The sequence below is a fragment of the Pristiophorus japonicus genome, chromosome 13 (genome assembly GCF_044704955.1).
Source record: "Pristiophorus japonicus isolate sPriJap1 chromosome 13, sPriJap1.hap1, whole genome shotgun sequence".
Lineage (NCBI taxonomy): Eukaryota > Metazoa > Chordata > Chondrichthyes > Pristiophoridae > Pristiophorus > Pristiophorus japonicus.
The window spans coordinates 79,366,533-79,389,074 of NC_091989.1; the positions used below are offsets into that span (position 1 = coordinate 79,366,533).

Sequence of the window (22,542 nt, forward strand, 5' to 3'; positions counted from 1 at the left end):
ATTTGATTTTACGTTTTAAAGTTAATTTGTTTTAATTGCCGGTGCTTTTAGTGTCCCCTTCCCTTTTATAGGGGGCACTGGGGAAAAATTGTGATTTTAGTGCCCAAAAAAAAAACCAAAAAAAAGAAAAACACAAAAAAAAAACAAAAAAAAGGGGGGAAAAAAAAGGGCCTTGGAAATGTCTGGAGTGTCACCCAGGTCGGGTGGCACTCTTTAATGTTTTATGTTTTCGCAGGTAAACTCAAAAGAGTTTCATGCACAACCCCGCCAGTTATACGCCGTTTGCGTGGAGCCTTTCCTGCGCCTCTTGCGGACGAGGTTGACGAGACTGGCTCTGCAAGGGCCGGGCGTGGAGGTCGTCCTCTCGGCTTACGCCGATGACGTGCTCCTCGCGGTAGAGGATCCCGCTGACCTGCGGAGGATGCGTGAGTGCCAGGAGATTTACTCGGCCGCGTCCTCCGCCAGGATCAACTGGGAGAAATGTTCCGGACTCCTGGTGGGTCAGTGGCGGGTGGACTCCCTGCCGGAGGAGCTCAGGCCTTTTGCCTGGAGCACGACCCATCTCCTCTATCTGGGAGTCTACCTTAGCCCAGACGAGGGAGCCTGGCCGGCGAACTGGCAGGAGCTGGAGGCCAAGGTCGCCGCTCGCCTAGGGCGCTGGACAGGACTGCTCCGAGTGCTGTCCTACAGGGGTCGAGCGCTAGTCATAAACCAGCTGGTGGCCGCAATGCTGTGGTACCGGCTGGTCACTTTGACCCCTCCCCCTGCGTTTGTCGCCAAGATACAGAAGAAGCTGGTGGACTTCTTCTGGAACAACAGGAAGCACTGGGTCTCTGCTGCGGTCTTGAGTCTCCCGCTTGAGGAGGGCGGTCAGTCGTTGGTGTGCGTCAGCGCCCAGCTCGCGACTTTCGGTCTTCAGACCCTGCAGAGATACCTTTACGTCGAGCCCCCTCCTAGGTGGTGTGCTCTGGCGACGTATTTCTTCCGCCAGCAGCGCGACCTCAATTATGACACGCAGCTCCTGTTTGTGAACTTGGGGGGTGTCAGGACCGCCCTCCGGGAGCTGCCTGTCTTTTACAAGGAACTCATCAGGGTCTGGAACAAAGTCTCCACCAAGCGCAGCTCTCCGCCGGCTGGAGTGGCGGCCGTCCTGCAGGAGCCGCTGCTCAGGAATCCGTACCTCCACGACCGAGGTTTTATGTGGCGGTCGGAAGAGAGGGCTGTGGCTGGTGAGGTGACCAGGGTCAGGGACCTGCTCGATGGCGGAGGAGCGGGCTGGATGGCGCCAGACACGCTGGCGCGGCGCCTAAATTCTGCCAACGTCCGCCACGCGGCCGATGCCATCGAGTCGCTAAAAACAGCTCTGGGCCCTGACTCCGTTAAGTGCATCGAGGAGGCTCAAGCACGTGGGGAGATCCCGTCCGAACTGACCCCCGTCCGGACGGAATTCCTCATTGGCGCCAAACCCTGGAACCTCCCTCGGGGGCCGGCGCCTCACAACTTGAGCCGCCTCGGGGAAATCCCCTCCGTGCCCTTCAGTTCCGCGCGGAGGGGTTTCCTGTACGGGCTGCTCCTGCACACTCTCAACTTTGCCATCCTCGCCTGCCGTCCGGACATGCCATGGCGTACCATCCTGCCGTCCGGAGGAGGCGGGGGTCCCCGATGGAGGGCACTCTACGCAGGGGTCCTCCCACTATTTGTTGGGGACTTGGCCTGGAGGGTGGTGCACGGAGCAGTGCCGTGCAATAAATTTTTAAGCCGGTTCACGGACTCCCAGGCCGCCTGCAATTTCTGCGGTCTGGAGGAGTCCGTGTTCCATGTTTTTATTGAATGCACGAGGTTGCAGCCCCTGTTCCATTATATGAAGGGGCTGCTCCTGAAATTCTGGCTGCACTTCAGTCTCACTCTCCTGATCTTTGGGCACCCTATGCGGAGGGGAGTGGGTAGGTCCGAAGGCCTCCTCGTAGGACTGCTCCTGGGCACGGCCAAGGGTGCCATCAGCCGGTCCAGGCAGCGGGCGGTCGAGGGGGTCGTTCAACCTGACTGCCTGCCTCTCTTCCGCTCTTACATCCGGTCCAGGGTGTCCTTGGAGATGGAGCACGCGGTGTCCACCGGTACGCTCGCGGCCTTCCGCGAGAGGTGGGCACCGGAGGGACTGGAGTGCATCATCACGCCCGGCAACCAAATTTAATTTGATTTTACGTTTTAAAGTTTAATTTGTTTTAATTGCCGGTGCTTTTAGTGTCCCCCTCCCCTTTTATAGGGGGCACTGGAAAAAGGAAAATTTGATTTTAGTGCCCAAAAAAAAAACCCAAAAAAGGAAAAAAAAGAGGGCCTTGTAAATGTCTGGTGTGTCATCCAGGGCGGGTGGCACCGATTAATGTTTTTGTTTTGCAGGTAAACTCCAAAAAGAGTTTCATGCACAACCCCCAGGTCCCTCTGCACCGCAGCATGTTGTAATTTCTCCCCATTCAAATAATATTCCCTTTTTTACTGTTTTTTTTCCCCAAGGTGGATGACTTCACACTTTCCGACATTGTATTCCATCTGCCAAACCTTAGCCCATTCGCTTAACCTATCTAAATCTCTTTGCAGCCAAGCAGAGCAGGACAAGCTGCTAGAAGAAGAAGGGTGAGAAGGGCTCTCAAGAGGAAACCATATCTGCCCAGGATGTTCAGGGAGCAATTCTTGGTTCAGTGAATCAGACATTTGCAGCTCACTAAGGACGTCCTCACTGAAATCTGCCACCTGCTAAGCCACAACTGAAACCTCAGAACCGGGCGAGGACTGTATTGCCAGTGGCTGTGAAGGCGACTGTGGCCATGAATTTCGGTGTCTCGGGCTCCTTCCATGCTGGAGCTGGATATATTTGCAACATCTCGTAGTTTACCTGCCACTGTTGTGTAAGGGAGCAACTCTCCTACCTGAACCTCAGCAATGACCAACGTTTGAGATGCTTGCGCTTCACTAGGAGGTCGTCACTGAAATGTGCCAACTGCTGCAGCTACAACTCCATCCTCAGAGCAGGCCACGGACAGCATTGCCAGTGGCTGTGATGGTGACCGTGGCTTATGAACTTTTATGCATTTGGCTCCTTCCAGGCTAGTTCTGGAGATATTAGCAACATCGAGCAGTTTGCAGTGCACTGTTGCATAAGGGAGGTCACTGAGGCTCTCTATGTAAAGAGAGATAACTTTATTGCATTCCCTCTTGCCAGAGAGAAGCAGGTAGAGCGAGAACAAGAGTTTGCAAGGTTTGCAGGCTTTCCCATGGTGCAGGGTGCCATTGACTGCATGCAGATTGCTTTGCAGACACCATATGTCAACTCTGCCATGTACTGGAACCAAAAGGGATTCCACTCCCTCAAGTGCAGCTGGTATGTGACCACAGGCAGCGCATCATGCAGGTCAGTGCTCGGTTTCGTGGCATCAGTCATGATACCTTCATTCTGAGACTGTCCGCTGTGCCAGCTGTATTTCAGCCACTACGGCAAACCAAAGTGAGGCTACTGGATGACGAGGGCTATCCACTGACAACATGGCTCATGACTCAAGTTCCCAACCCACGCACACTTGTGCAGTTTTCATACAATGAGAGCCATGCTGCCACAAGAATTGTGATGGAGCAGCTCATTGGTGTGCTGAAGCAATGATTCCTTTGCCTGGACCACTCTGAAGGACCACTGCAGTCTCGGCTGAGCGGATTTCAAGATTTGTGGAGGTATGCTGCATGCTGCACCACCTTGCCATCATGAGGAGACAGCCCTTGCCATCAGACGAGAAGTTAAAAAGCAGCAGGAGGAGGCGGTACAGGAGGAAGAGGAAGAGAGGCTGCAACCTAATCTTTGTACCCGGGCTGTGTGTGAAGAACTGATTCAAGTGTGATACCAGTAAAACCTCAACAGAATTCCCCATTCACCAACAGTCCCACACTCCTTATCTTCCCTCTGTCATTGTCATTGACCTCTTGGCCACGATGCAAGAATAAATCAACACAAAATAAACATTGCAAACCAAATTCTTAAAGTAAATCATGCCATATTACAGACAAAATTGAACTAATCACCCTTGTGCATTCCCTTAGTGCCTGTCTTAGAACATAACAACATAAGAAATAGGAGCAGGAGTAGGCCATTCGGCCCCTCGAGCCTGCTCCGCCATTCAGTAAGATCATGGATGATCCGATCATGGATTCAGGTCCAATTCCCTGCCCGCTCCCCATAACCCCTTGTTCCCTTATCGTTTAGAAACTGTCTATCTCTGTCTTAAATTTATTCAATGTCCCAGCTTCCACAGCTCTCTGAGGCAGCGAATTCCACAAATTTACAACCCTCAGAGAAGAAATTTCTCCTCATCTCAGTTTTAAATGGGCGGCCCCTTATTCTAAGATCATACCCCTTAGTTCTAGTCTCCCCCATCAGTGGAAACATCCTCTCTGCATCCACTTTGTCAAGCCCCCTCATAATCTTATATGTTTAAATAAGATCACCTCGCATTCTTCTGAAATCCAATGAGTAGAGGCCCAACCTACTCAACCTTTCCTCATAAGTCAACCCCCTCATCCCCAGAATCAACCGAGTGAACCTTCTCTGAACTGCTCCAAAGCAAGTATAGACCCCCCTGCCCTCCCACTCTGAATCCCGGTGGGCCACTGACCCTCCCAATGCCTGCCCCCAACCAGGCCTCGGACCACCTACCACCAAGGGTGCTACCCAGTGCCGAGCCTGCGGCCAAATTCTCGTCGTAGGCAAATAGGCCCATATAGCAGTGCCTGGTCTCCAGTCATCTTGGACCCCCTTGCCACTGGATCAGCTAAGCCCATGTGGTTGCCGGTGTGCAACGCCCACCCCACGTTAAAAGAACTCACGCACAGGCATCTTCCATTCCGTTAACATGAAGTTCTGGACTTGGAACGTCAGGACCCTCATGGACAACGAACTCACTTCAGGAGTGGAAGGAAGTCTTCCTCGATTCCGAGGGACTGCCTATGATGATGATGATCCTTTCGTAAATATGGAAACCAAAACTGCACGCAGTATTCCAGGTGTGGCCTCACCAATATCTTATATAGCTGTAGTAAGACTTCACTGCTTTTATACTCCATCCCCTTCACAATAAAGGCCAAGATACCATTGGCCTTCCTGATCACTTGCTGTACCTGCATACTATCCTTTTGTGTTTCATGCATAAGTACCCACAAATCCCACTGTACTGCAGCACTTTGCCTTTGCCTATCCTAGTACTCCTATGAAGTCATCATCATCATCATAGGCGGTCCCTTGAACGCGGATGACTTGCTTCCACATGAGTTCACAGATGTTTCAATGAAGGACCCGATGCTCCAGTCCTGAACTCCAATTGAAGGGTGGAAGATGGCTGTGCGTGGATTTTTTTAACATGTGGTGACCGTTGCACACCAGCCACCACACAGGCTTGACAGAGCTAGGCCTTTATCCAGTGGCAAGGGTTAACCAGGACAACTGGAGACCTGCTCTGCTGCACGGACCTAGTGTGCACACATATCGCAGAGTAGGCTGGCCTGTACTGTCCCTGGGTTCTCGCCTCTTCTGGGCCCCGTACCCCCATTCGCTGCACCTTCGCCACGATCTCTCTGCTACCCCAGTAGCTGCAGCATGGCTGGTGGAAGGCTGCTGACTTTCAGTGGAAGACACTGCAGATGGCCTTGGAGGGCTCTGGGCCTTGAAGGCCTAGAAGGCCCAACTTTAGACATCCCCATCTTGGCATGGGTGACATTAGTCTGGGCTAGCTGGCTGGCTGACAGGCAATGGCAAGAGTACTGGTGAAGTGGCAGGAGTGCTGTCATCCTGAGAGTGGACAATAGGCTTGTGCTGCATGGAGACACTGCCACTTCCCTGGGACGGCACCTCAGCAATCCTAGTAATGGGCTCAATTTTCTCCAGTTATCTGCGCCATTTCTTTGGTGTGCGCGTTTTTTTTGGAGTAAATTAAAATCTCCAGGTTTCCCCAAAGTTTCTGCGCCCGCTTAACTCAATTAGGTATGTTTTTTTAGGTTACGATTTTTTTGCGTCATGGGGGCATAACCTGATGTCTACCCCAGTTTTTCACATTTAGACAAATTTGGCCAATTACATTTTTCCTCGGACAACGTATGTGACCACTCCCAAAAAACCTTCTGGGCACTTAAGAAAAAGCAGCGCACATTAAAAAATTGGCACAGAAAGATGCCATTGTTTTTAGGCGAAGCTTTGGAGAGAGTCAAGAAGGCAAAGAATATGTATCATGAAGCTTAATTTTTTCAAAGTCAAAAGGGAAAAAGTGGATATCTAATGCAATTCTTTAATTTTGGATTTTTTTCAAAGTACCACGCCACCACCGAACGTCTCCTCACTGGGCTCGAGGGTCGGAGCGTCAGCCGGCAGAATCGCTCCCTCGCCCAGACACAGGGGTTCGGCTCTCGGCTTCAAACGAAACCCAGGTGGGGTGGGGTGGAAGTCGAACTGAACTGCCCGCCACTTATATAAGGGATGAGAACCCTTAGGCTATACAGCAGCTTCAAAAGAAGCCCAGAGGGAGGGAGTGGTGGGGGGGGTTGCGGGTGTGCAAGCCGAGCCCCTTTGTCCGGGCGATGGAGCGATCCTGCCAGCTGACCCTCGAGCCCGGAGGAGACACAGTTCGGTGGGGTGGTACTTTGAAAAACATAAAAAATTAAACAATTGCATTAGACTTTGTTTCTTCATTGAATGCCTAGCTTTCCGTTCTAAGCAAGCCTATTGGATGTGGTCCATACAAGGGCGTCCACCTTGGGGAGAGAGAGAGGAAAGAAGGTGTGAGTGTTGTGTCCTGCTGGTTTGAGCTCTTGCAAAGCTACAATTAAATTATGGGGGCAATATTGACAATGCCATCGTGCCTTGTGCAAACCTTCTGCATGATTGTGCTGCGGAGGAGAAGATTGATTAGACATCTTCACCTCAGGAACCTCAGAACACGTAGGATGATGCGCGGGAGGCCTTACCCACATCGGTTATATCGAGACAGGCGCTCATACCTGCACCTGAATGATGCAGACTGTGAGAAGGCTGCATTTCCACAAATAAGTTGTAACCGAGATCTGTGAGTTAGTAAAAGCAAACCTGCACCCTAGAAGCATCAGGAGGACTGCTTTCTCAGTTGAAGTGAAGGTTACAGCTGCACTTTCATTTTATGCATCTGGATCATTCCAGGCCACAACTGGAGATGTGTGCGTCATTTCTCAATATGCAACACATATCTGCATTCGGCAGGTGACTGCTGCACTATATGCCCGGAGGAGTGACTACATAAAGTTCCCCATGACCGCCCAGGCAATGCGTGACAGGGCTGTGGGTTTCTCCAAGATTGCTGGCTTCTCAAAGGTACAGGGCTGCATTGATTGTACCCACATCACCTTGCGAGCACCTTTTGGAGGATTCCAAGATGTACAGGAACAGAAAAGGCTTCCACTCTGTGACGACATGCATCACATCATGGCAGTTGATGCGAGATACCCTGGGTGGACCCATGATGTGTTCATCCTAAGCTAGAGTGCTTTTTCTGCCATGTTTCAGCAGCAGCCAGAAGGGCAGAGTTGGCTGCTGGGAGTCAAAGGATATGGCCTCACCACCTGGCTCATGATACCCCGACGTGTAACCCGGACAGAAGCTGACTGGGAATACAACATGTCGCACATTGCGATGTGCAGCATAATAGAGAGGACCATTGGCATCTTGAAACAGCGTTTCCGATGCCTGGACCCTTCCGGAAGCTACTTGCAATACTCCCCTGAGATTGTCGGTCAGTTCACTGTTGTCCGCTGCATGCTGCATAACTTAGCCATCATGAGGCAGTAGCTGGTAGTAGAAGACCCATCTGAGATGAGAATGGCTGATGATAAGGAGGAAGGTGCAGATGAGGAGGACGAGGAAGCCATGCAACTACCTGAACCCGGAGCACGACGGCGGAGGAGGGCGGGCCGTCATGCTCCTTTAACGATTGCTCGAGCCTTGCGCCAGCAGCTCATCCGTGAACACTTTGCTGCCTGAAGGCTCAGCGGCAACTATTCCAAATGGCCCATGTTTACTGTTTGGACATGTTCTGTAATGTTGTGTTATGTTAATGGAACAAATAATGGAAATTATTCTTATTTACTTCAAAAAGTTGTGTTAATAATGGAACAAATAATGGAAATGATTCAGTTTAATTTAAAATATATTTTATTCAAAAGTTTAACACTTGTTTGTACTTAACTTTAATAAAAATATTCTTGGATCAAACTTTCAAGTTTTCAATTAAGATCACTTACAAACTTTAAGATCACTTATAACTTTTAAACTTGTAAATTTATATCACTTACAAAACACTTTTAATTTGAAAACAGTCACAACAATAATAACAATAATAACAATAACAACAGCAAAGAAAGGCTGCACCCATCTCTCCTCAACCTTATTCTAAGACCGCCTGCTGCGCTGGGTCTTGTTGACTCCACCCTTGCCCGCAGGCGGTGGCGCAGCGTTTCGCGGATTGGTACCAAGCTTATTCTTTCAAGCATCTCGGGTAATGGTACTTCTTGATGGGGGGGGCGTGGGCAGGTGGTAATGTGGAAGGCCCGGCTTGGGCCTCTTCAGAGATTGGTCTGGGGATTGGAGTGGGAGTGGCAGTTGATTCTGTCAATGGCCACGTGGTCTGGGCGTGTTCCCTTATTACAGCAGCTACCTCCAACATTCCCTCCCTCATCTGCCCCGACAGCATCTCAACTACCTGCAACATTTCCTCCCTCATGTTCACTGACAGGAAATCAGCTACCTGCGAACATTCTCTCCCTGATGTGCAGGGACAGTGTTCCCATTTCTCGCGAAAGTGTTATTACTTCTCCCGACAGTCCCGATACCTCATCACCCACCCCAGGAGTGATCGCGTAAGGTCAATGCTCTCCCCACTCTTTGCCATGTTACATCCTGCACCTCAGGAGAGTGCTGTCGAGCTCTCCTTACCCTCTTCACTCTGGGTGTGGCTCACTGCATCCCACTGGGACCTGCAGCCTCGGTCGGGCGGGGCCCTGGATGGGGCTTGCTGCACCCCACTGGAACACGTCTCCTCAGATTGTGTGAAACCATGGAACGTCCCAACACTCGTACCACTCAGGAAAGGGGCTGGCACCTCAATGGGCGGCACCAGAACCTCCTCCGGAGTGAGTACAACAGTGGGGGGTTCATCCTTCCCCTGCCCCTCCTCCTCACCCCCATGCTCTTGATCTGGAAGGTGGGATTGGAAGATGTTCTCCACTTCAGGCTCGTCCGCGTCTGTATCGTCTTCTGCATCGGCTTCAGCCTCATCAGGGTTGGCCTCAAGTTCTGTAAAATATAACAGAACAGTCAAATGGTTAGCAGCAGAGGAGGAGGCAGGCTGGGTGGCATGAGTAGGCTCACACAGTGCAGGCAGCAGGCTGATTTGAAGGACCATGATGAATGATAGCACATTGCATCAACCGAAACATGGCTAACGGAGACATCCCCAGGAACCTAAGCGTGGCTAGCCCGTGCAGTATTTAACTTTTAGCAAAGCCAGTGTGTGGAATTTGCAGGACTTACCTTCTCCCTCGAGTATGGGCTCAGCTTGTGCAGTGTTGTTTGCTTTTCTCCAGGAAGGACTCATCAAAGCAGCGACCCTGTCTTCCAAGGGTTCTAGTGGATGCAGTTTTGCCAGGCCTCCTCCTGTTCGAGTTCTCTCTCTTTTGTTGTGTGCCACCTTCCTCGGCAGAGATGAAAATATAACTTTTTAGAGAGGGTGTCTTTCTGCTGGGTAGGACATACAGATGGTCACATTTACAACTGCAATTCCAGTGAATAAATGAAAATATTACTTACACTAACAAGTGGACCAAGGTCCTGCCACTTCTTTTTGCACTGGCCTCCAGACCTCGGGGTGGTCACCATTGCGCTGTGATCTTCTGCAAGTTGGTTCCAGCGTTTCTTCATTTCATTTGGTGTAACTTTTATGTGACTTCTGTGGGTATCCAGCTTGTGCCATCTGGCCTCAATTACAGTAACTAGTGCCTCCACTTCCTCTTGTGAGAAATTCTTGATCCTTGAGCCACGTTGCATATTGCAGCTCCGATTTTTTTCCATTGAAAATTAAAATTTTCCCAGTTCTCACACACAACTAGCTCTTTAAAAATGGCTGAATGCAGACCGGGATGTGTATTGGGCATGCGTGCCCATAGCAGTCACTTAAAAAACGTCATTTTTTTTTTTGTGTATGTGCAGAAGGGGGAGCATCCTTTCTTCGATGCAGACATTAGGTTCACCCCCCGAGGCTACAGGATAGGCTGCGTGGCACCAATTCCAATAATTAGAACGGGGAAACTTTCAAGTCATTTTTTTGGAGTAGTCGGGGCCAAAAAAAACGGGCTTAACGCTTGAAATATGCCAAAAAACGGCATTGGGGAAAATTGAGCCCAATATATTGGAGGACAGATTGTTGGCTGCTGCGACATCCTGCATGCCCCTTTGAACACTGTAAAACACAGCCATGGTGGCAGCAGTCTGAGCTTACATGGCAGCAAGCTGACCTTGCATGGCATAAGTCTGAGCTTCCACTGCACCACTCAGACTTTTGGTGGAAACTGCTTGTGATGCAATGGAAGCTGAGAATTGGCTATCAGGTGCTGCATCGTGATCGGGTCCACGTTTCCTACATTGCAACAGTAACTAAACTGCAAAAGTACTTCATTGGGACTCCTGATGTCGTGAAAGGCTCTATATAAATGTAAGTCTTTCTTTTTTTCTTTCACAAGTGTATTGATAGAGTTGGCCACCAGTTGCATGTTGGAAAGGATGGGTTTCAAGCTCTGTGCCAAGTTAGTGCCACACTCCTTCATGTTCCTTGACAGTGATCACCGGCTTTCTAGAAGGCTTCCCAATGCATCAAGCATTTGGTTGTGTATACTCATCAGCCTTCTTCTGTACCCTGACTCATCGAAGTCCTCATCTGAGTCCTCTGCAACAGAACACGTGTGCAACATTGGTCTCCAGCAGGATGGCACCTGCACTCTCCTTTCCGCTCTACCCTAGCTCACCACATGCAGATCCTGCCTCTATGCTATCCTTTAAGATACGTGCAGTGTCAGTATCTGAGCTGTTGGCAGCGAGTATGAAATCAAGTGACGGTGTGTCTTTATCGTCATGGTCTTCTTGGTTTTCCTCCACTGCCAGATTGCACTTATTGTGTATCTGAAATGAAAAGGGCACAAAGGTGATGAGGGGAGAGGGGGCAGTAAAAAGTGCATGCTTACATCAACTGCAGCTTGTACGTTGTTGGACTGAATTATTGTCCTGTTTTGACCAGGTTACACACACACAGTTGTAGTAATGCAGGATCAGGTCTTTATTGAATCCTCATACTATCCACAACCAGTTGTTTCATACTACACCATTCCAGTATGAGAGTGAGCTGTTGAGACAGCACATTTTACGATTCCAGTGTGAGCTACTAAATGGTCATTCGCTTACATTTCTTGCACCAATTTTCACCTTTGATCACTACATTCCATGCATACTACAAATAAATCATAGTACATCAAAGATATATAGAAATACAACAGAATAACAACATAAACTAAACAACCAGGCACTTAACTGTTCTAATTATTTTGTTGCCGTCATGAAACTCTTTACCATCCCCTAAACATCATCATCATAGGCAGTCCCTCGGAATCGAGGAAGACTTGCTTCCACTCTTAAATGAGTTCTTAGATGGCTGAACAGCCCAATACAAGAACTACAGTCCCTGTCACAGGTGGGACTGATAGTCGTTGAAAGAAAGGGTGGGTGGGACAGGTTTGCTGCACGGTCTTTCCGCTGCCTGCGCTTGATTTCTGCATGTTCTTGGCGATGAGACTCGAGGTGCTCAGCGCTCTCGCGCATGCACTTCCTCCACTTAGGGCAGTCTTTGGCCAGGGACTCCCAGGTGTCAGTCGGGATGTTGCACTTTATCAGGGAGGCTTTGAGGATGTCCTTGTAACGTTTTCTCTGCCCACCTTTGGCTCGTTTGCCGTGAAGGTGTTCCGAATAGAGCGCTAGCTTTGGGAGTCTCGTGTCTGGCATGCAAACAGTGTGGCCTGCCCAGCGGAGCTGATCAAGTGCTTCAATGCTGGGGATGTTGGCCTGGTCCAGGATGCTAATGTTGGTGCGTCTGTCCTCCCAGGGGATTTGCAGGATCTTGCGGAGACATTGTTGGTGGTATTTCTCCAGTGACTTGAGGTGTCTACTGTATATGGTCCATGTCTCTGAGCCATACAGGAGGGAGGGTATTACTACAGCCTTGTAGACCATGAACTTGGTGGCAGTTTTGAGGGTCTGGTCTTCAAACACTCTTTTCCTCAGGCGGCCAAAGGCTGCACTGGCGCACTGGAGGCGGTGTTGAATCTCGTTGTCAATGTCTGCTCTTGTTGATAAGAGGCTCCCGAGGTATGGGAAATGTTACGTATGTAAACATTGTAACTGTGTAAGACTTGCCACCAGAGGGCGCAACTGTTGGAGGCCCAAGTGTCACCTGCACACCTCATGCGAGGGAGTATAAAAGATTGCCTGCCACGCTGCTTAGGCACTCTGGAGTTGTATTAACAAGACTAAGGTCACATCAGTTTTAGCTCACAGTAATCAGTCTTGTGGAGTTCTTCCATACTTAACACTTGGTGACGAGTAATAGATGACGAACTTTCACGTGGTCATGGCTGCCGTTGGTATTTTAGAGAGATTTGTAGAGGGTGATGATTGGGAAGCCTTCGTTGAGCATTTCGACCAGTACTTCGTGGCCAACGAGCTGGTTGGGAACGATAAAGCGATCAGGCGCAGGGCGATTCTCCTCACCGTGTGTGGGTCCACAATATACGGCCTCATCAAGAATCTGCTAGCACCGAGAAACCAGCGGAGAAGACATATACAGAGTTGTGTACGCTGGTTTGGAACCACCTCAAGCCGAAGGAGAGCGTCTTAATGGCCAGGTATCGCTTTTAAACGCACCACCGCTCCGAGGGCCAGGACGCGGTGAGTTATATCGACGACCTGAGACATCTTGCGGGAATTTGTGAATTTGCTGGATATTTGGGGGAAATGCTGCGGGACTTTTTTGTGCTTGGCATTGGCCACAAGGTCATTCTTTGCAAGCTGCTGTCCGCCAAATCCCTCGACCTGAGCAAGGCCATCACGATAGCCCAGGCATTCATATCCACGAGCGATAGTACCAGACAGATATCTTCCCATCATCGAAGCTCATCGGCAAGTACTGTGCATAAAATAATGTCGCTAGCAGGCAGAACTGCATATGGCAGGATCTACACACCTGCAGCTGCAAGACCTAGGATGACTCAGAGTCCGCCATCAGGTGTGAATGCAAATCCATTAGCACCATGTTGGTGCTGCGGGGGTAATCATCGAGCCCATCAATGTCGATTCAAGCACTACGTGTGCAAAGGCTGTGACACAATGGGGCACCTCCAGCGAATGTGCAAGAGTGCTGCGACTCACCACGTGGCAGAATCGACAGAGGATGATCGATCCGGCGCGGATCACACAGAACAAACGAGAGGCAACTCAACCCGAAGAATCTGTATGGCGTACACACCTTCACCACAAAGAGCCATCCTATCATGCTGAAAGTCAAATTGAACGGTATTCTGGTATCAATGGAGTTGGACACGGGGGGTGAGTCAGTCAATTATGAACCAGAACGCTTTTTAGAAACTGTGGGGCAACAAGGCACAAAGGCCCAAACTGAGCCCGATTCAGACAAAGCTGCGCATCTACACCAAAGATCTCATACCAGTCATTGGGTATCGTACGATGGAGCTGTGCATGATTTATCTGTGGATTGTACCAAGCGATGGCCCAACGCTATTCGGCAGAAGCTGGCTGGGAAATATTCGATGGAACTGGGACGACATCAAAGCACTGTCTTCAGTGGATGATGCCTCGTGCGCCAAAGTGCTGAGTAAGTTTCCGTCGCTATTTGAACCAGGCATTGGCAACTTCACAGGCACCAAGGTGCAGATCTATCTAGTCCCCGATGCAAGGCCCGTTCATCACAAGGCTCAAGCGGTTCCATATATGATGAGGGAGAAAATCGAGATCGAACTGGACAGACTTCAACGAGAGGGAATCATATCGCCAGTCGAGTTCAACGAGTGGGCCAGTCCGATTGTTCTGGTGTTGAAAAGCGATGTCACGGTCAGAATCTGCGGAGATTACAAGGTAACGATCAACCGAGTCTCGTTACAAGACCAGTACCCGCTACCCAAGGCGGATGACTTGTTCGCAACGTTAGTGGGGGGTGGGGGGAAGTTGTTCACCAAGTTGGACCTAACCTCCGCCTACATGACACAGGAGCTGGCTGAATCTTCGAAAAGATTGACGTGCATCAACACGCACAAAGGACTGTTTATATACCACCGGTGCCCTTTTGGGATTCGCTCGGCTGCTGCCATCTTCCAGAGGAACATGGAGAGTCTGCTTAAATCGGTTCCACGCACTGTTGTGTTTCAAGACGACATCCTGATCACCGGTCGTGACATCACCGAACACCTGCACAACCTGGAAGAGGTTCTAAGTCGACCAGATAGAGTGGCACTCAGGCTGAAACACTCCAAGTGTGTTTTCCTGGTGCCAGAGGTCGAATTTTTGGGGAGAAAGATTGCGGCAGACGGCATCAGACCCACAGACTCAAAGACAGAGGCCTTCAAGAATGCACCCAGACCACAGAATGTGATGGAGCTGCATTCGTTCCTGGGGCTCCAACTATTTTGGTAACTTTCTACCCGAGTTAAGCACTTTGCTGGAACCGTTGCACATGTTGCTACGTAAGGGTGACGACTGGATTTGGGGTAAATCTCAAGAGACAGCCTTTGAGAAGGTCAGAAACCTACTTTATTCTAATAAGTTACTTGTACCGTATGACCCGTGTAAACGATTCGTGCTAGCTTGTGATGCATCTTCGTACGGTGTCGGCTGTGTGTTACAGCAAACCAATGTATCGGGCAAACTTCAACCGGATGCATACGCGTCTAGAAGTCTGTCTAAGGCTGAAAGAGCTTACAGTATGGTCGAAAAGAGGCTTTAACATGTGTATATGGGGTTAAGAAAATGCACCAATACCTATTTGGACTTCGGTTTGAGCTTGAAACCGACCACAAACCTTACATTTCGTTGTTTTCAGAAAGCAAAGGTATAAACACCAATGCTTCGTCCCGCATCCAAAGATTGGCACTAACATTGTCCGCCTATGACTATGTTATCCACCATAGACCAGGCATGGAGAACTTTGCTGATGCCTTCAGTCCGCTACCATTGCCCATTACCGGGGTGGAAATGGCACAGCCCGCAGACTTGCTACTGGTCATGGATGCTTTTGAGAGCGAGGGGTCACCCATCACTGCTCGCCAGATCAGGACCTGGACCAGCCAGGATCCTGTGCTATCACTTGTAAAAAGTTGTGCCCACAATGGGAGCTGGTCGGCCGTTCCCGGGGAAATGCAAGATGAAATTAAGCCGTTTCACCGACGCAAAGATGAAATGTCCATCCAGTCGGATTGTCTCTTATGGGGTAATCACATGGTTTTGCCAAAAAAATGCAGGGAAACGTTTATACACGACCTACACAATACCCACCCAGGCTATAGCCAGGTTGCATGTTTGGTGGCCCGCCATTGACTCGGACTTCGAGTCATGTGTACACCAATGCAACATGTGCTCACAATTGAGCAATGCACCAAAGGAGGCTCCATTGAGTCTGTGGCCCTCCAAACCGTAGACCAATATCCACATAGATTTTGCTGACCCCTTTCTCGGAAAGATGTTTTTAGTTGTAGTGGACGCTTACTCTAAATGGATTGAATGCATAATCATGTCATCCAGCATATCCACTACTACCGTTGAAAGCCTCCGGGCTATGTTTACCACCCATGACTTGCCCGACATCCTTGTCAGTGACAATGGACCGTGTTTCACCAGCTCGGAATCCAACGAGTTTATGACTCGCAATGGCATCAAGCATATCAGGTCTGCCCTGTTTAAGCCCACATCCAATGGTTAAGCGGAACGGGCAGTCCAAACTATCAAGCAGAGCTTGAAACGCGTGACGGAAGGCTGCTTGCAGACCCGCTTATCTCGGGTTCTGCTCAGCTACCGGACGCGACCCTACTCGCTCACTCGGGTTCCCCCTGCAGAATTATTAATGAAGAGAGCACTCAAAACCAGTGCTCCCTGGTCCACCCGGATCTAAATGATCATGTGGAAACCCGGCATCACCGGCAAAACATGTACCACGATCGCACGGCTGTATCGCGTGACATTGATGTTAACAATCCTGTGTTTGTCTTTAATTACGGTCATGGTCCTCAATGGGTCGCTGGCACTGTTTTGGCCAAGGAGGGGAATAGAGTGTTTATAGTCAAACTATTGAATGGACAAACGTGCAGAAAGCATTTGGATCAGACCAAACTGTGGTTCACTGACAACCAGGAACAACCTGAAGAGGACATCACCATCATCGATCCACCAACACAGACCCAACCAGCAATCGACCTCGCTGTCAATCAAGAGGATGAACCCACCATTCCCAACAGTCCCGTCAGACCAGCTGCGCCGCAGTGCAGCAATGGTCCGACCAACTCACACACACCAGAGTTTGAACTCAAATGATCAACCAGGGAGCGTAGGGCCCCGGATCGTCTCAACTTATAAATAATTTTTATCAAATTGCTGTCGCGCTGCAAAAATCATGTCCGTTGTGCCCTGTAGGGGACGAAATCCACACTGCGACTCCGGGAGGAGCTCCTCGGCCACAGGGAGAAGACGGTTGAGGAGGACTCTAGCAACGACTTTTTCAGTGGCTGATAACAGGGAGATTCCTCTGTAGTTGCCGCAGTCGGACTTGTCTCCTTCTTTAAAGATGGTCACGATCAGTGCATCTCTGAGATCTCCCGGCATGCTCTCCTCCCTCCAGAAAATGGAGATGAGGTCATGCATTCGCACCAACAGTGCCTCTTCGCCATATTTCAGTGCCTCAGCAGGGATTCCATCCGCTCCCATAGCCTTGTTGTTTTTAAGCTGTTAAGCTAAACACAAGTGACGAAGCTGACATAAACTTCCCGGTCTCCTATTTTACGTTTCTGTGAGGATATCCTTGCTTTACAATCCCCTTACACAATTTAGAACTTTTAGCTTTTAACTCATCGCATGCTGGTCTCACAGACTATACAGAAAGGACATTTGAAGTACTCGGGTAATATGGACCTTTGCTCCCACATAAGTCAGAAGAGATTGTGGGATGAAGGTGAAGTGGATGCGAGAAGGAGGGTTAGGTATAAGGATATCGTCATGTTCTGTGGATTCAACCCCAGTGCTGGCCACAGCCTCAGCAATGGCCCTTTCCATAATGGCCAGCACCGTCAACTCCATGACAATGAGCAGGAAACTATAGACCAGTTAGCCTAACATTAGTAGTTGGGAAAATGTTGGAGTCCATTATTAAAGAAGCAGTAGCAGGACATTTGGAAAAGCAAAATTCGGTCAGGCAGAGTCAGCATGGATTTATGAAGGGGAAGTCATGTTTGACAAATTTGCTGGAATTTTTTGAGGATGTAATAGCAGGGTGGATAAAGGGGAACCAGTGGATGCGGTGTATTTGGACGTCCAGAAGGCATTTGACAAGGTGCCACATAAAAGCTTATGCACAAGATAAAAGTTCACGGGGTTGGGGGTAATATATTAGCATGGATAGAGGATTGGCTAATGAACACAAAACAGAGAGTCGGGATAAATGGTTCATTCTTGGGTTGGCAATCAGTAACCAGTGGGGTGCCGCAGGGATCAATGCTGGGATCCCAATTATTTACAAGCTATATTAATGACTTGGAAGAAGGGACCGAGTGTAACATAGCCAAATTTGCTGACGATACAAAGATGGGAAGAAAAGTGAGGAGGACACAAAAAAGCTGCAATAGGAGTGGGCAAAAATTTGCCAGATGAGTATAATGTTGGAAAGTGTGAGCTCATGCACTTTTGCAAAGAAAATCAAAGAGCAAGTTATTATTTAAATGGAGAAAGATTGCAAAGTGCTGCAGTACAGCAGGACCTGGGGGTACTTGTGCATGAAACACAAAAGGATAGTATACAGGTACAGCAAGTGATCAAGAAGGCCAATGGAATCTTGGCCTTTATTGCAAAGGGGATGGAGTATAAAAGCAGGGAAGTCTTGCTACAGCTATATAAGGTATTGGTGAGGTCTCACCTGGAATATTGCATGCAGTTTTGGTTTCCATATTTACGAAAGGATATACTTGCTTTGGAGGCAGTTCAGAGAAGGTTCACTTGGTTGATTCTGGGGTTGACTTATGAGGAAAGGTTGAGTAGGTTGGGCCTCTACTTATTGGAATTCAGAAGAATGAGGTGATCTTATCGAAACGTATAAGGTTATGAGGGGGCTTGACAAAGTGGATGCAGAGAGGATGTTTCCACTGATGGGGGAGACTAGAACTAGAGATCTTAGAATAAGGGGTCGTCCATTTAAAACTGAGATGAGGAGAAATTTCTTCTCTCAGAGGGTTGTAAATCTGGAATTTGCTGCCTCAGAGAGCTGTGGAAGCCGGGACATTGACTAAATTTAAGAGAAATAGACAGTTTCTTAAACGATAAGGGGATAAGAGGTTATGGGGAGTGGGCAGGGAAGTGGAGCTGAGCCCATAATCAGATCAGCCATGATCTTATTGAATGGCGGAGCAGGCTCGAGGGACCGTATGGCCTACTCCTGTTCCTATTTCTTATGTTCTTATGTTCTTATGGGTGTTAGAACAAGCAGCTGTGCCACTCCCCTTCCAGTTAGTTCCTGCTGCCTGCGATTGTGCACCACTTTCTCCTGCAAGAGAGGGAAGTGTGTCAGTGAGTGCTCTGCAATATGTTTGGGTGGTATGGCTGTCATGGTTGAATAGCTGGCAGTGTGTGCAAGCTGTGAGATGTGGATGTGAGACTTGAAACAGTGCTAAGTGTTTAAGGGTGAGATGAAGCATATGAATGTTAGGTATAAGTCCTGATTGGTAGAAATTGTTGGTAGATTGATGGGGGTGTGGTGAATTGAGTAATGGTTAAGGCTCGTGGTGCAGTTGGTAGGATATGGCATTTGAAAAAGCATTCACTGACCTTGACCACTCATTAAATTTCTTGCAGTACTGCATCCACGTCCTCGGGGCTAAACTCCTGCCATTGACTCCCGGGACTATTTGCTCCCAATGCCTTCTCATCAGCTGTTTGCTGGGTCTCCTGCACCCCTGCGGATTCATGATATCTCTTCTCCTTTCCACCTCCTCCACCAAGACCTCCAATGCAGCATCAGAAAACCTTGATGCATGCTCTCTCCCATGGTCAGCCATGGTTTGTTGCACAGTGTTATTCTGAATGATGTCAGCACCTCCAGCTGCCACAATTGCACCTTCCCTTTAAAAGATGCAATGCAGGCTAGCTTTATGAAGTGCCAGTAAGGAATGATATTGGGCCCCTGCTGATGTGTGCAGCTAATGAACTGGTGTGCAGGTTAATGTGGCTGTATGCAGAAATCATGATAATGAGCAGGCAGCACAAAGATGGCGTGCTGCCTGCATTACATTGAACGTGCACGGGGTAATCGCGCATCGCAATCCCAGCGTCTGTTTTGGGAGCTATCCAATTTAGCCCCACATAATTTATGTTATTTAGTAGTAAGAAAATCATATGCATTAATAAGTAAGGCTGAATTATACAAGCATTTTAGTTTCATTGTGATAATTGGAAGTGACATTTGTCTGCAAGAAAATGTTGTGGCTTTCTCGGATCTCACCAGAAAAGGACATCATCCATTTGTACTGAGAATTGTAATAAAAAGCTGAAGCACTGTCTGCTTACATTTTAGGGCGGAAAGACATCATGAGACATCTACCTGGAAAAGTTGGGTTCAGTGCATCACCAACGCATATTGAAAATTCCAAACCCGCAGACCTGTCAAATGAAGACTTTCTTTTATTTGAGGATGTCCTGAGTAAGCCACTGCCTTGGTCACAGGTTTCACTTGTGATTTTATCGTATGATAATAGCATTGGTAAGATACGCTCATTACCTTCTTTTACCTAAAATTATCTATCAATATGATAGCAGAGCTTTTATAGATCCCTGATTACACTGCAGTTCTGCCTATTGTAAAGGCACTTGTTCATGTCTATGTAGGTGAACAAGACATAACGGGTACTTCAATCATAGATATGGGCCAATAGAGAGGAACACTCAAAATGTACATTCAAAAGTTTTCAGTAGATTAACTAACCATAAAAATACCGTTTGCCCCCATTCAATTTTAATAAATTTAATTTGAACAAATAAGCACAGTGCAATGCTGAAAGTACCACCGCAGGAGCTTTGTGCGGTTTAGGTGCTGAGGTCACTGTTGCCAAACAGTCACAAAATCGATATATTAATCAGAACTTTTAAAATGATTCCAATGCATCAGATAACAGAATGCTCCTTGTAGCTATTTGTTGCTTAAAAAGTAATAGGTCTTTGCATGGTTGATGGCATGCATTGCCTAGTGTGCTGTGCTGTACAGTCCAGAGTAATTCTAGGTTCTATGCACTCTGTACATAGTTTGCTGATCTCACCTGGGGGCTATGATATGGGTGTTATAATTGACCTTAGTGACTCTGAGCTACGGAATGAAAAATCAGTTAAAGTTCCCATTCCAAATTATTATCCACTGGAAAGTGTACATGAGGGCAGGTTGAGGCTTAGTTAATACCCACACAGTCAAACAGCCAGCTAAAAATCATTGGGGCTGAAATTGCCCCATTTATATAGCCCCGTTAGTACCTCTGGAGAGTGCTAACGGGGTGCAATGGTGTTTTCGCCCAGTGGAGGTGGGGCGCTCTGTGGAAATTGCCCAATAGGTTTGGGGGGGGGGCGGCGATGTCCTGGCAACGCTGCACCCCGCAATTAGCACCCCGGGCCGGCGCACAACCGAAGATGACGTCATCGGCATGCGCTCCGATCCCTTACCGCCCCCACCCCTCTGCGCCCCGCGGGCAGTGAGGCTGGTGCAGGCGGACGTCATCCACCGCCGGGGCGCACCTTAAAGGGGAGGTCTTTAGCACCCCAGGCCGCCGTTTTCATTTGTCAGCCGACTCTTGCATTGGCCCAACTATTTCGGCTCTCGTGTCGACCGGGCCACCATCGTGCAGCTTGGCACTCTGTCGATCGCGTCTCTGGAGGCCGAGTGGTGGCCACAAAAGGGCCTGCAGAGTGCGCGGTGGCCCTCCTCTTTAATTGAAGGGGAGGGGCATTGTAGCGCATCAGCGGTCCGCGTAGCGCTGGCCTCCTCTGTGCGCTACTGGACTCAGCGCCGCTCTGTTGCCCTGGTAGCACCTTCCTTCCCAATTTCGGGCCAGGCGTAGGAAGTCCCCGTCTCGGAAGTTTACCGCCCCCCATTCAAGACAAAGGGTAATTTGCGGCCATTGTCTACACTCGAGTGAAGTATTAAAGGGTTGATTGCATCTGTGGAATCGCACTCTAGGCTGAATCTCAGCCTTCAGGAAAAAAGGAGAGAGGAAGAAAATTGGAAATAAGTCCAGTCTAGTGAAGAAATGCCTCTATATTTTAATGTACTATCTCCATTGTGATGTTTCAGTGAAATTTTGGAATAAAAGAACCTAGAAAGGGAATTGAAGACTATTCTGAATATTCATTTAAGTGTTTTAAATATTCGAAAGAAAAAATGAGATGAAAGAGTTTCAACACTCTAAAATGCATGGTGGGCCAATATGGGCCATAGCAGTTTCTAAACTAATAAAATTCAGCTTTGAATGTTTAAAAATATTTTACAGAAAATACAAAAGTTTTTCTCTAATGTTTCTTTTATTCTGGTTGTAAATAGAGCTACTGCGAGCAAACAGCCAGAATGATTTGCGTGCACAGGCCCTCCATGAACAAGGAAATCTTCAGTTCTATGCAGGAAACAGGAGGTATTTTTGTAACTTAATCAGATATTTGAAATTGATATTATCCTGACAGATAATGTTAGAGGTAATTTAGGAAGGATTCAGTTAATTTAATTTATTTATTTCATGTGTCTAAAAGTAACTGAAGTCACTATTGGCTTTCCAGTGAGCATTCCAGGCAAGAATATAAGAATCTGAATGGGATAGAAGAGCAAAGGGATCTAGAGATACAGGTGAACAAATCATAAGCAGCATCACAGGTCAGCAAAGCAATAAAAAATGCAAACACAGTACTGGGATTTATTTCCAGGGATATACAATTCAGAAGTAGTGAGATTATGTTACACTTGTACAGGATCCTGGTCAGGTCACGTCGGGAGTTCGTTGGTGAGGCGTGAGTCCGGGGTCGGAGGCCTATAAAAGGCCGCGAGTGGCGTCGGGAGTTCGTTGGTGAGGCATGAGTCCGGGGTCGGAGGCCTATAAAAGGCCGCGAGAGGCGTCGGGAGTTCGTTGGTGAGGCTTGAGTCCGGGGTCGGAGGC

The 22,542-nt window shown here is 48.6% G+C and overlaps 1 protein-coding gene across 9 annotated transcripts in view; it reads left to right on the forward strand.

Annotated features, from left to right (window-relative positions):
• The window catches only part of cfap54 (cilia and flagella associated protein 54), a 724,932-nt gene that overhangs the window by 411,261 nt on the left and 291,129 nt on the right, over positions 1-22,542 (forward strand). For all 9 annotated transcript variants that reach the window (XM_070897703.1, XM_070897704.1, XM_070897705.1 and 6 more), the window contains 2 exons: positions 19,932-20,117; positions 21,939-22,026. In XM_070897703.1, coding sequence (XP_070753804.1) covers positions 19,932-20,117; positions 21,939-22,026 — 274 coding nt within the window. The remainder of the gene's footprint in view (positions 1-19,931; positions 20,118-21,938; positions 22,027-22,542) is intronic.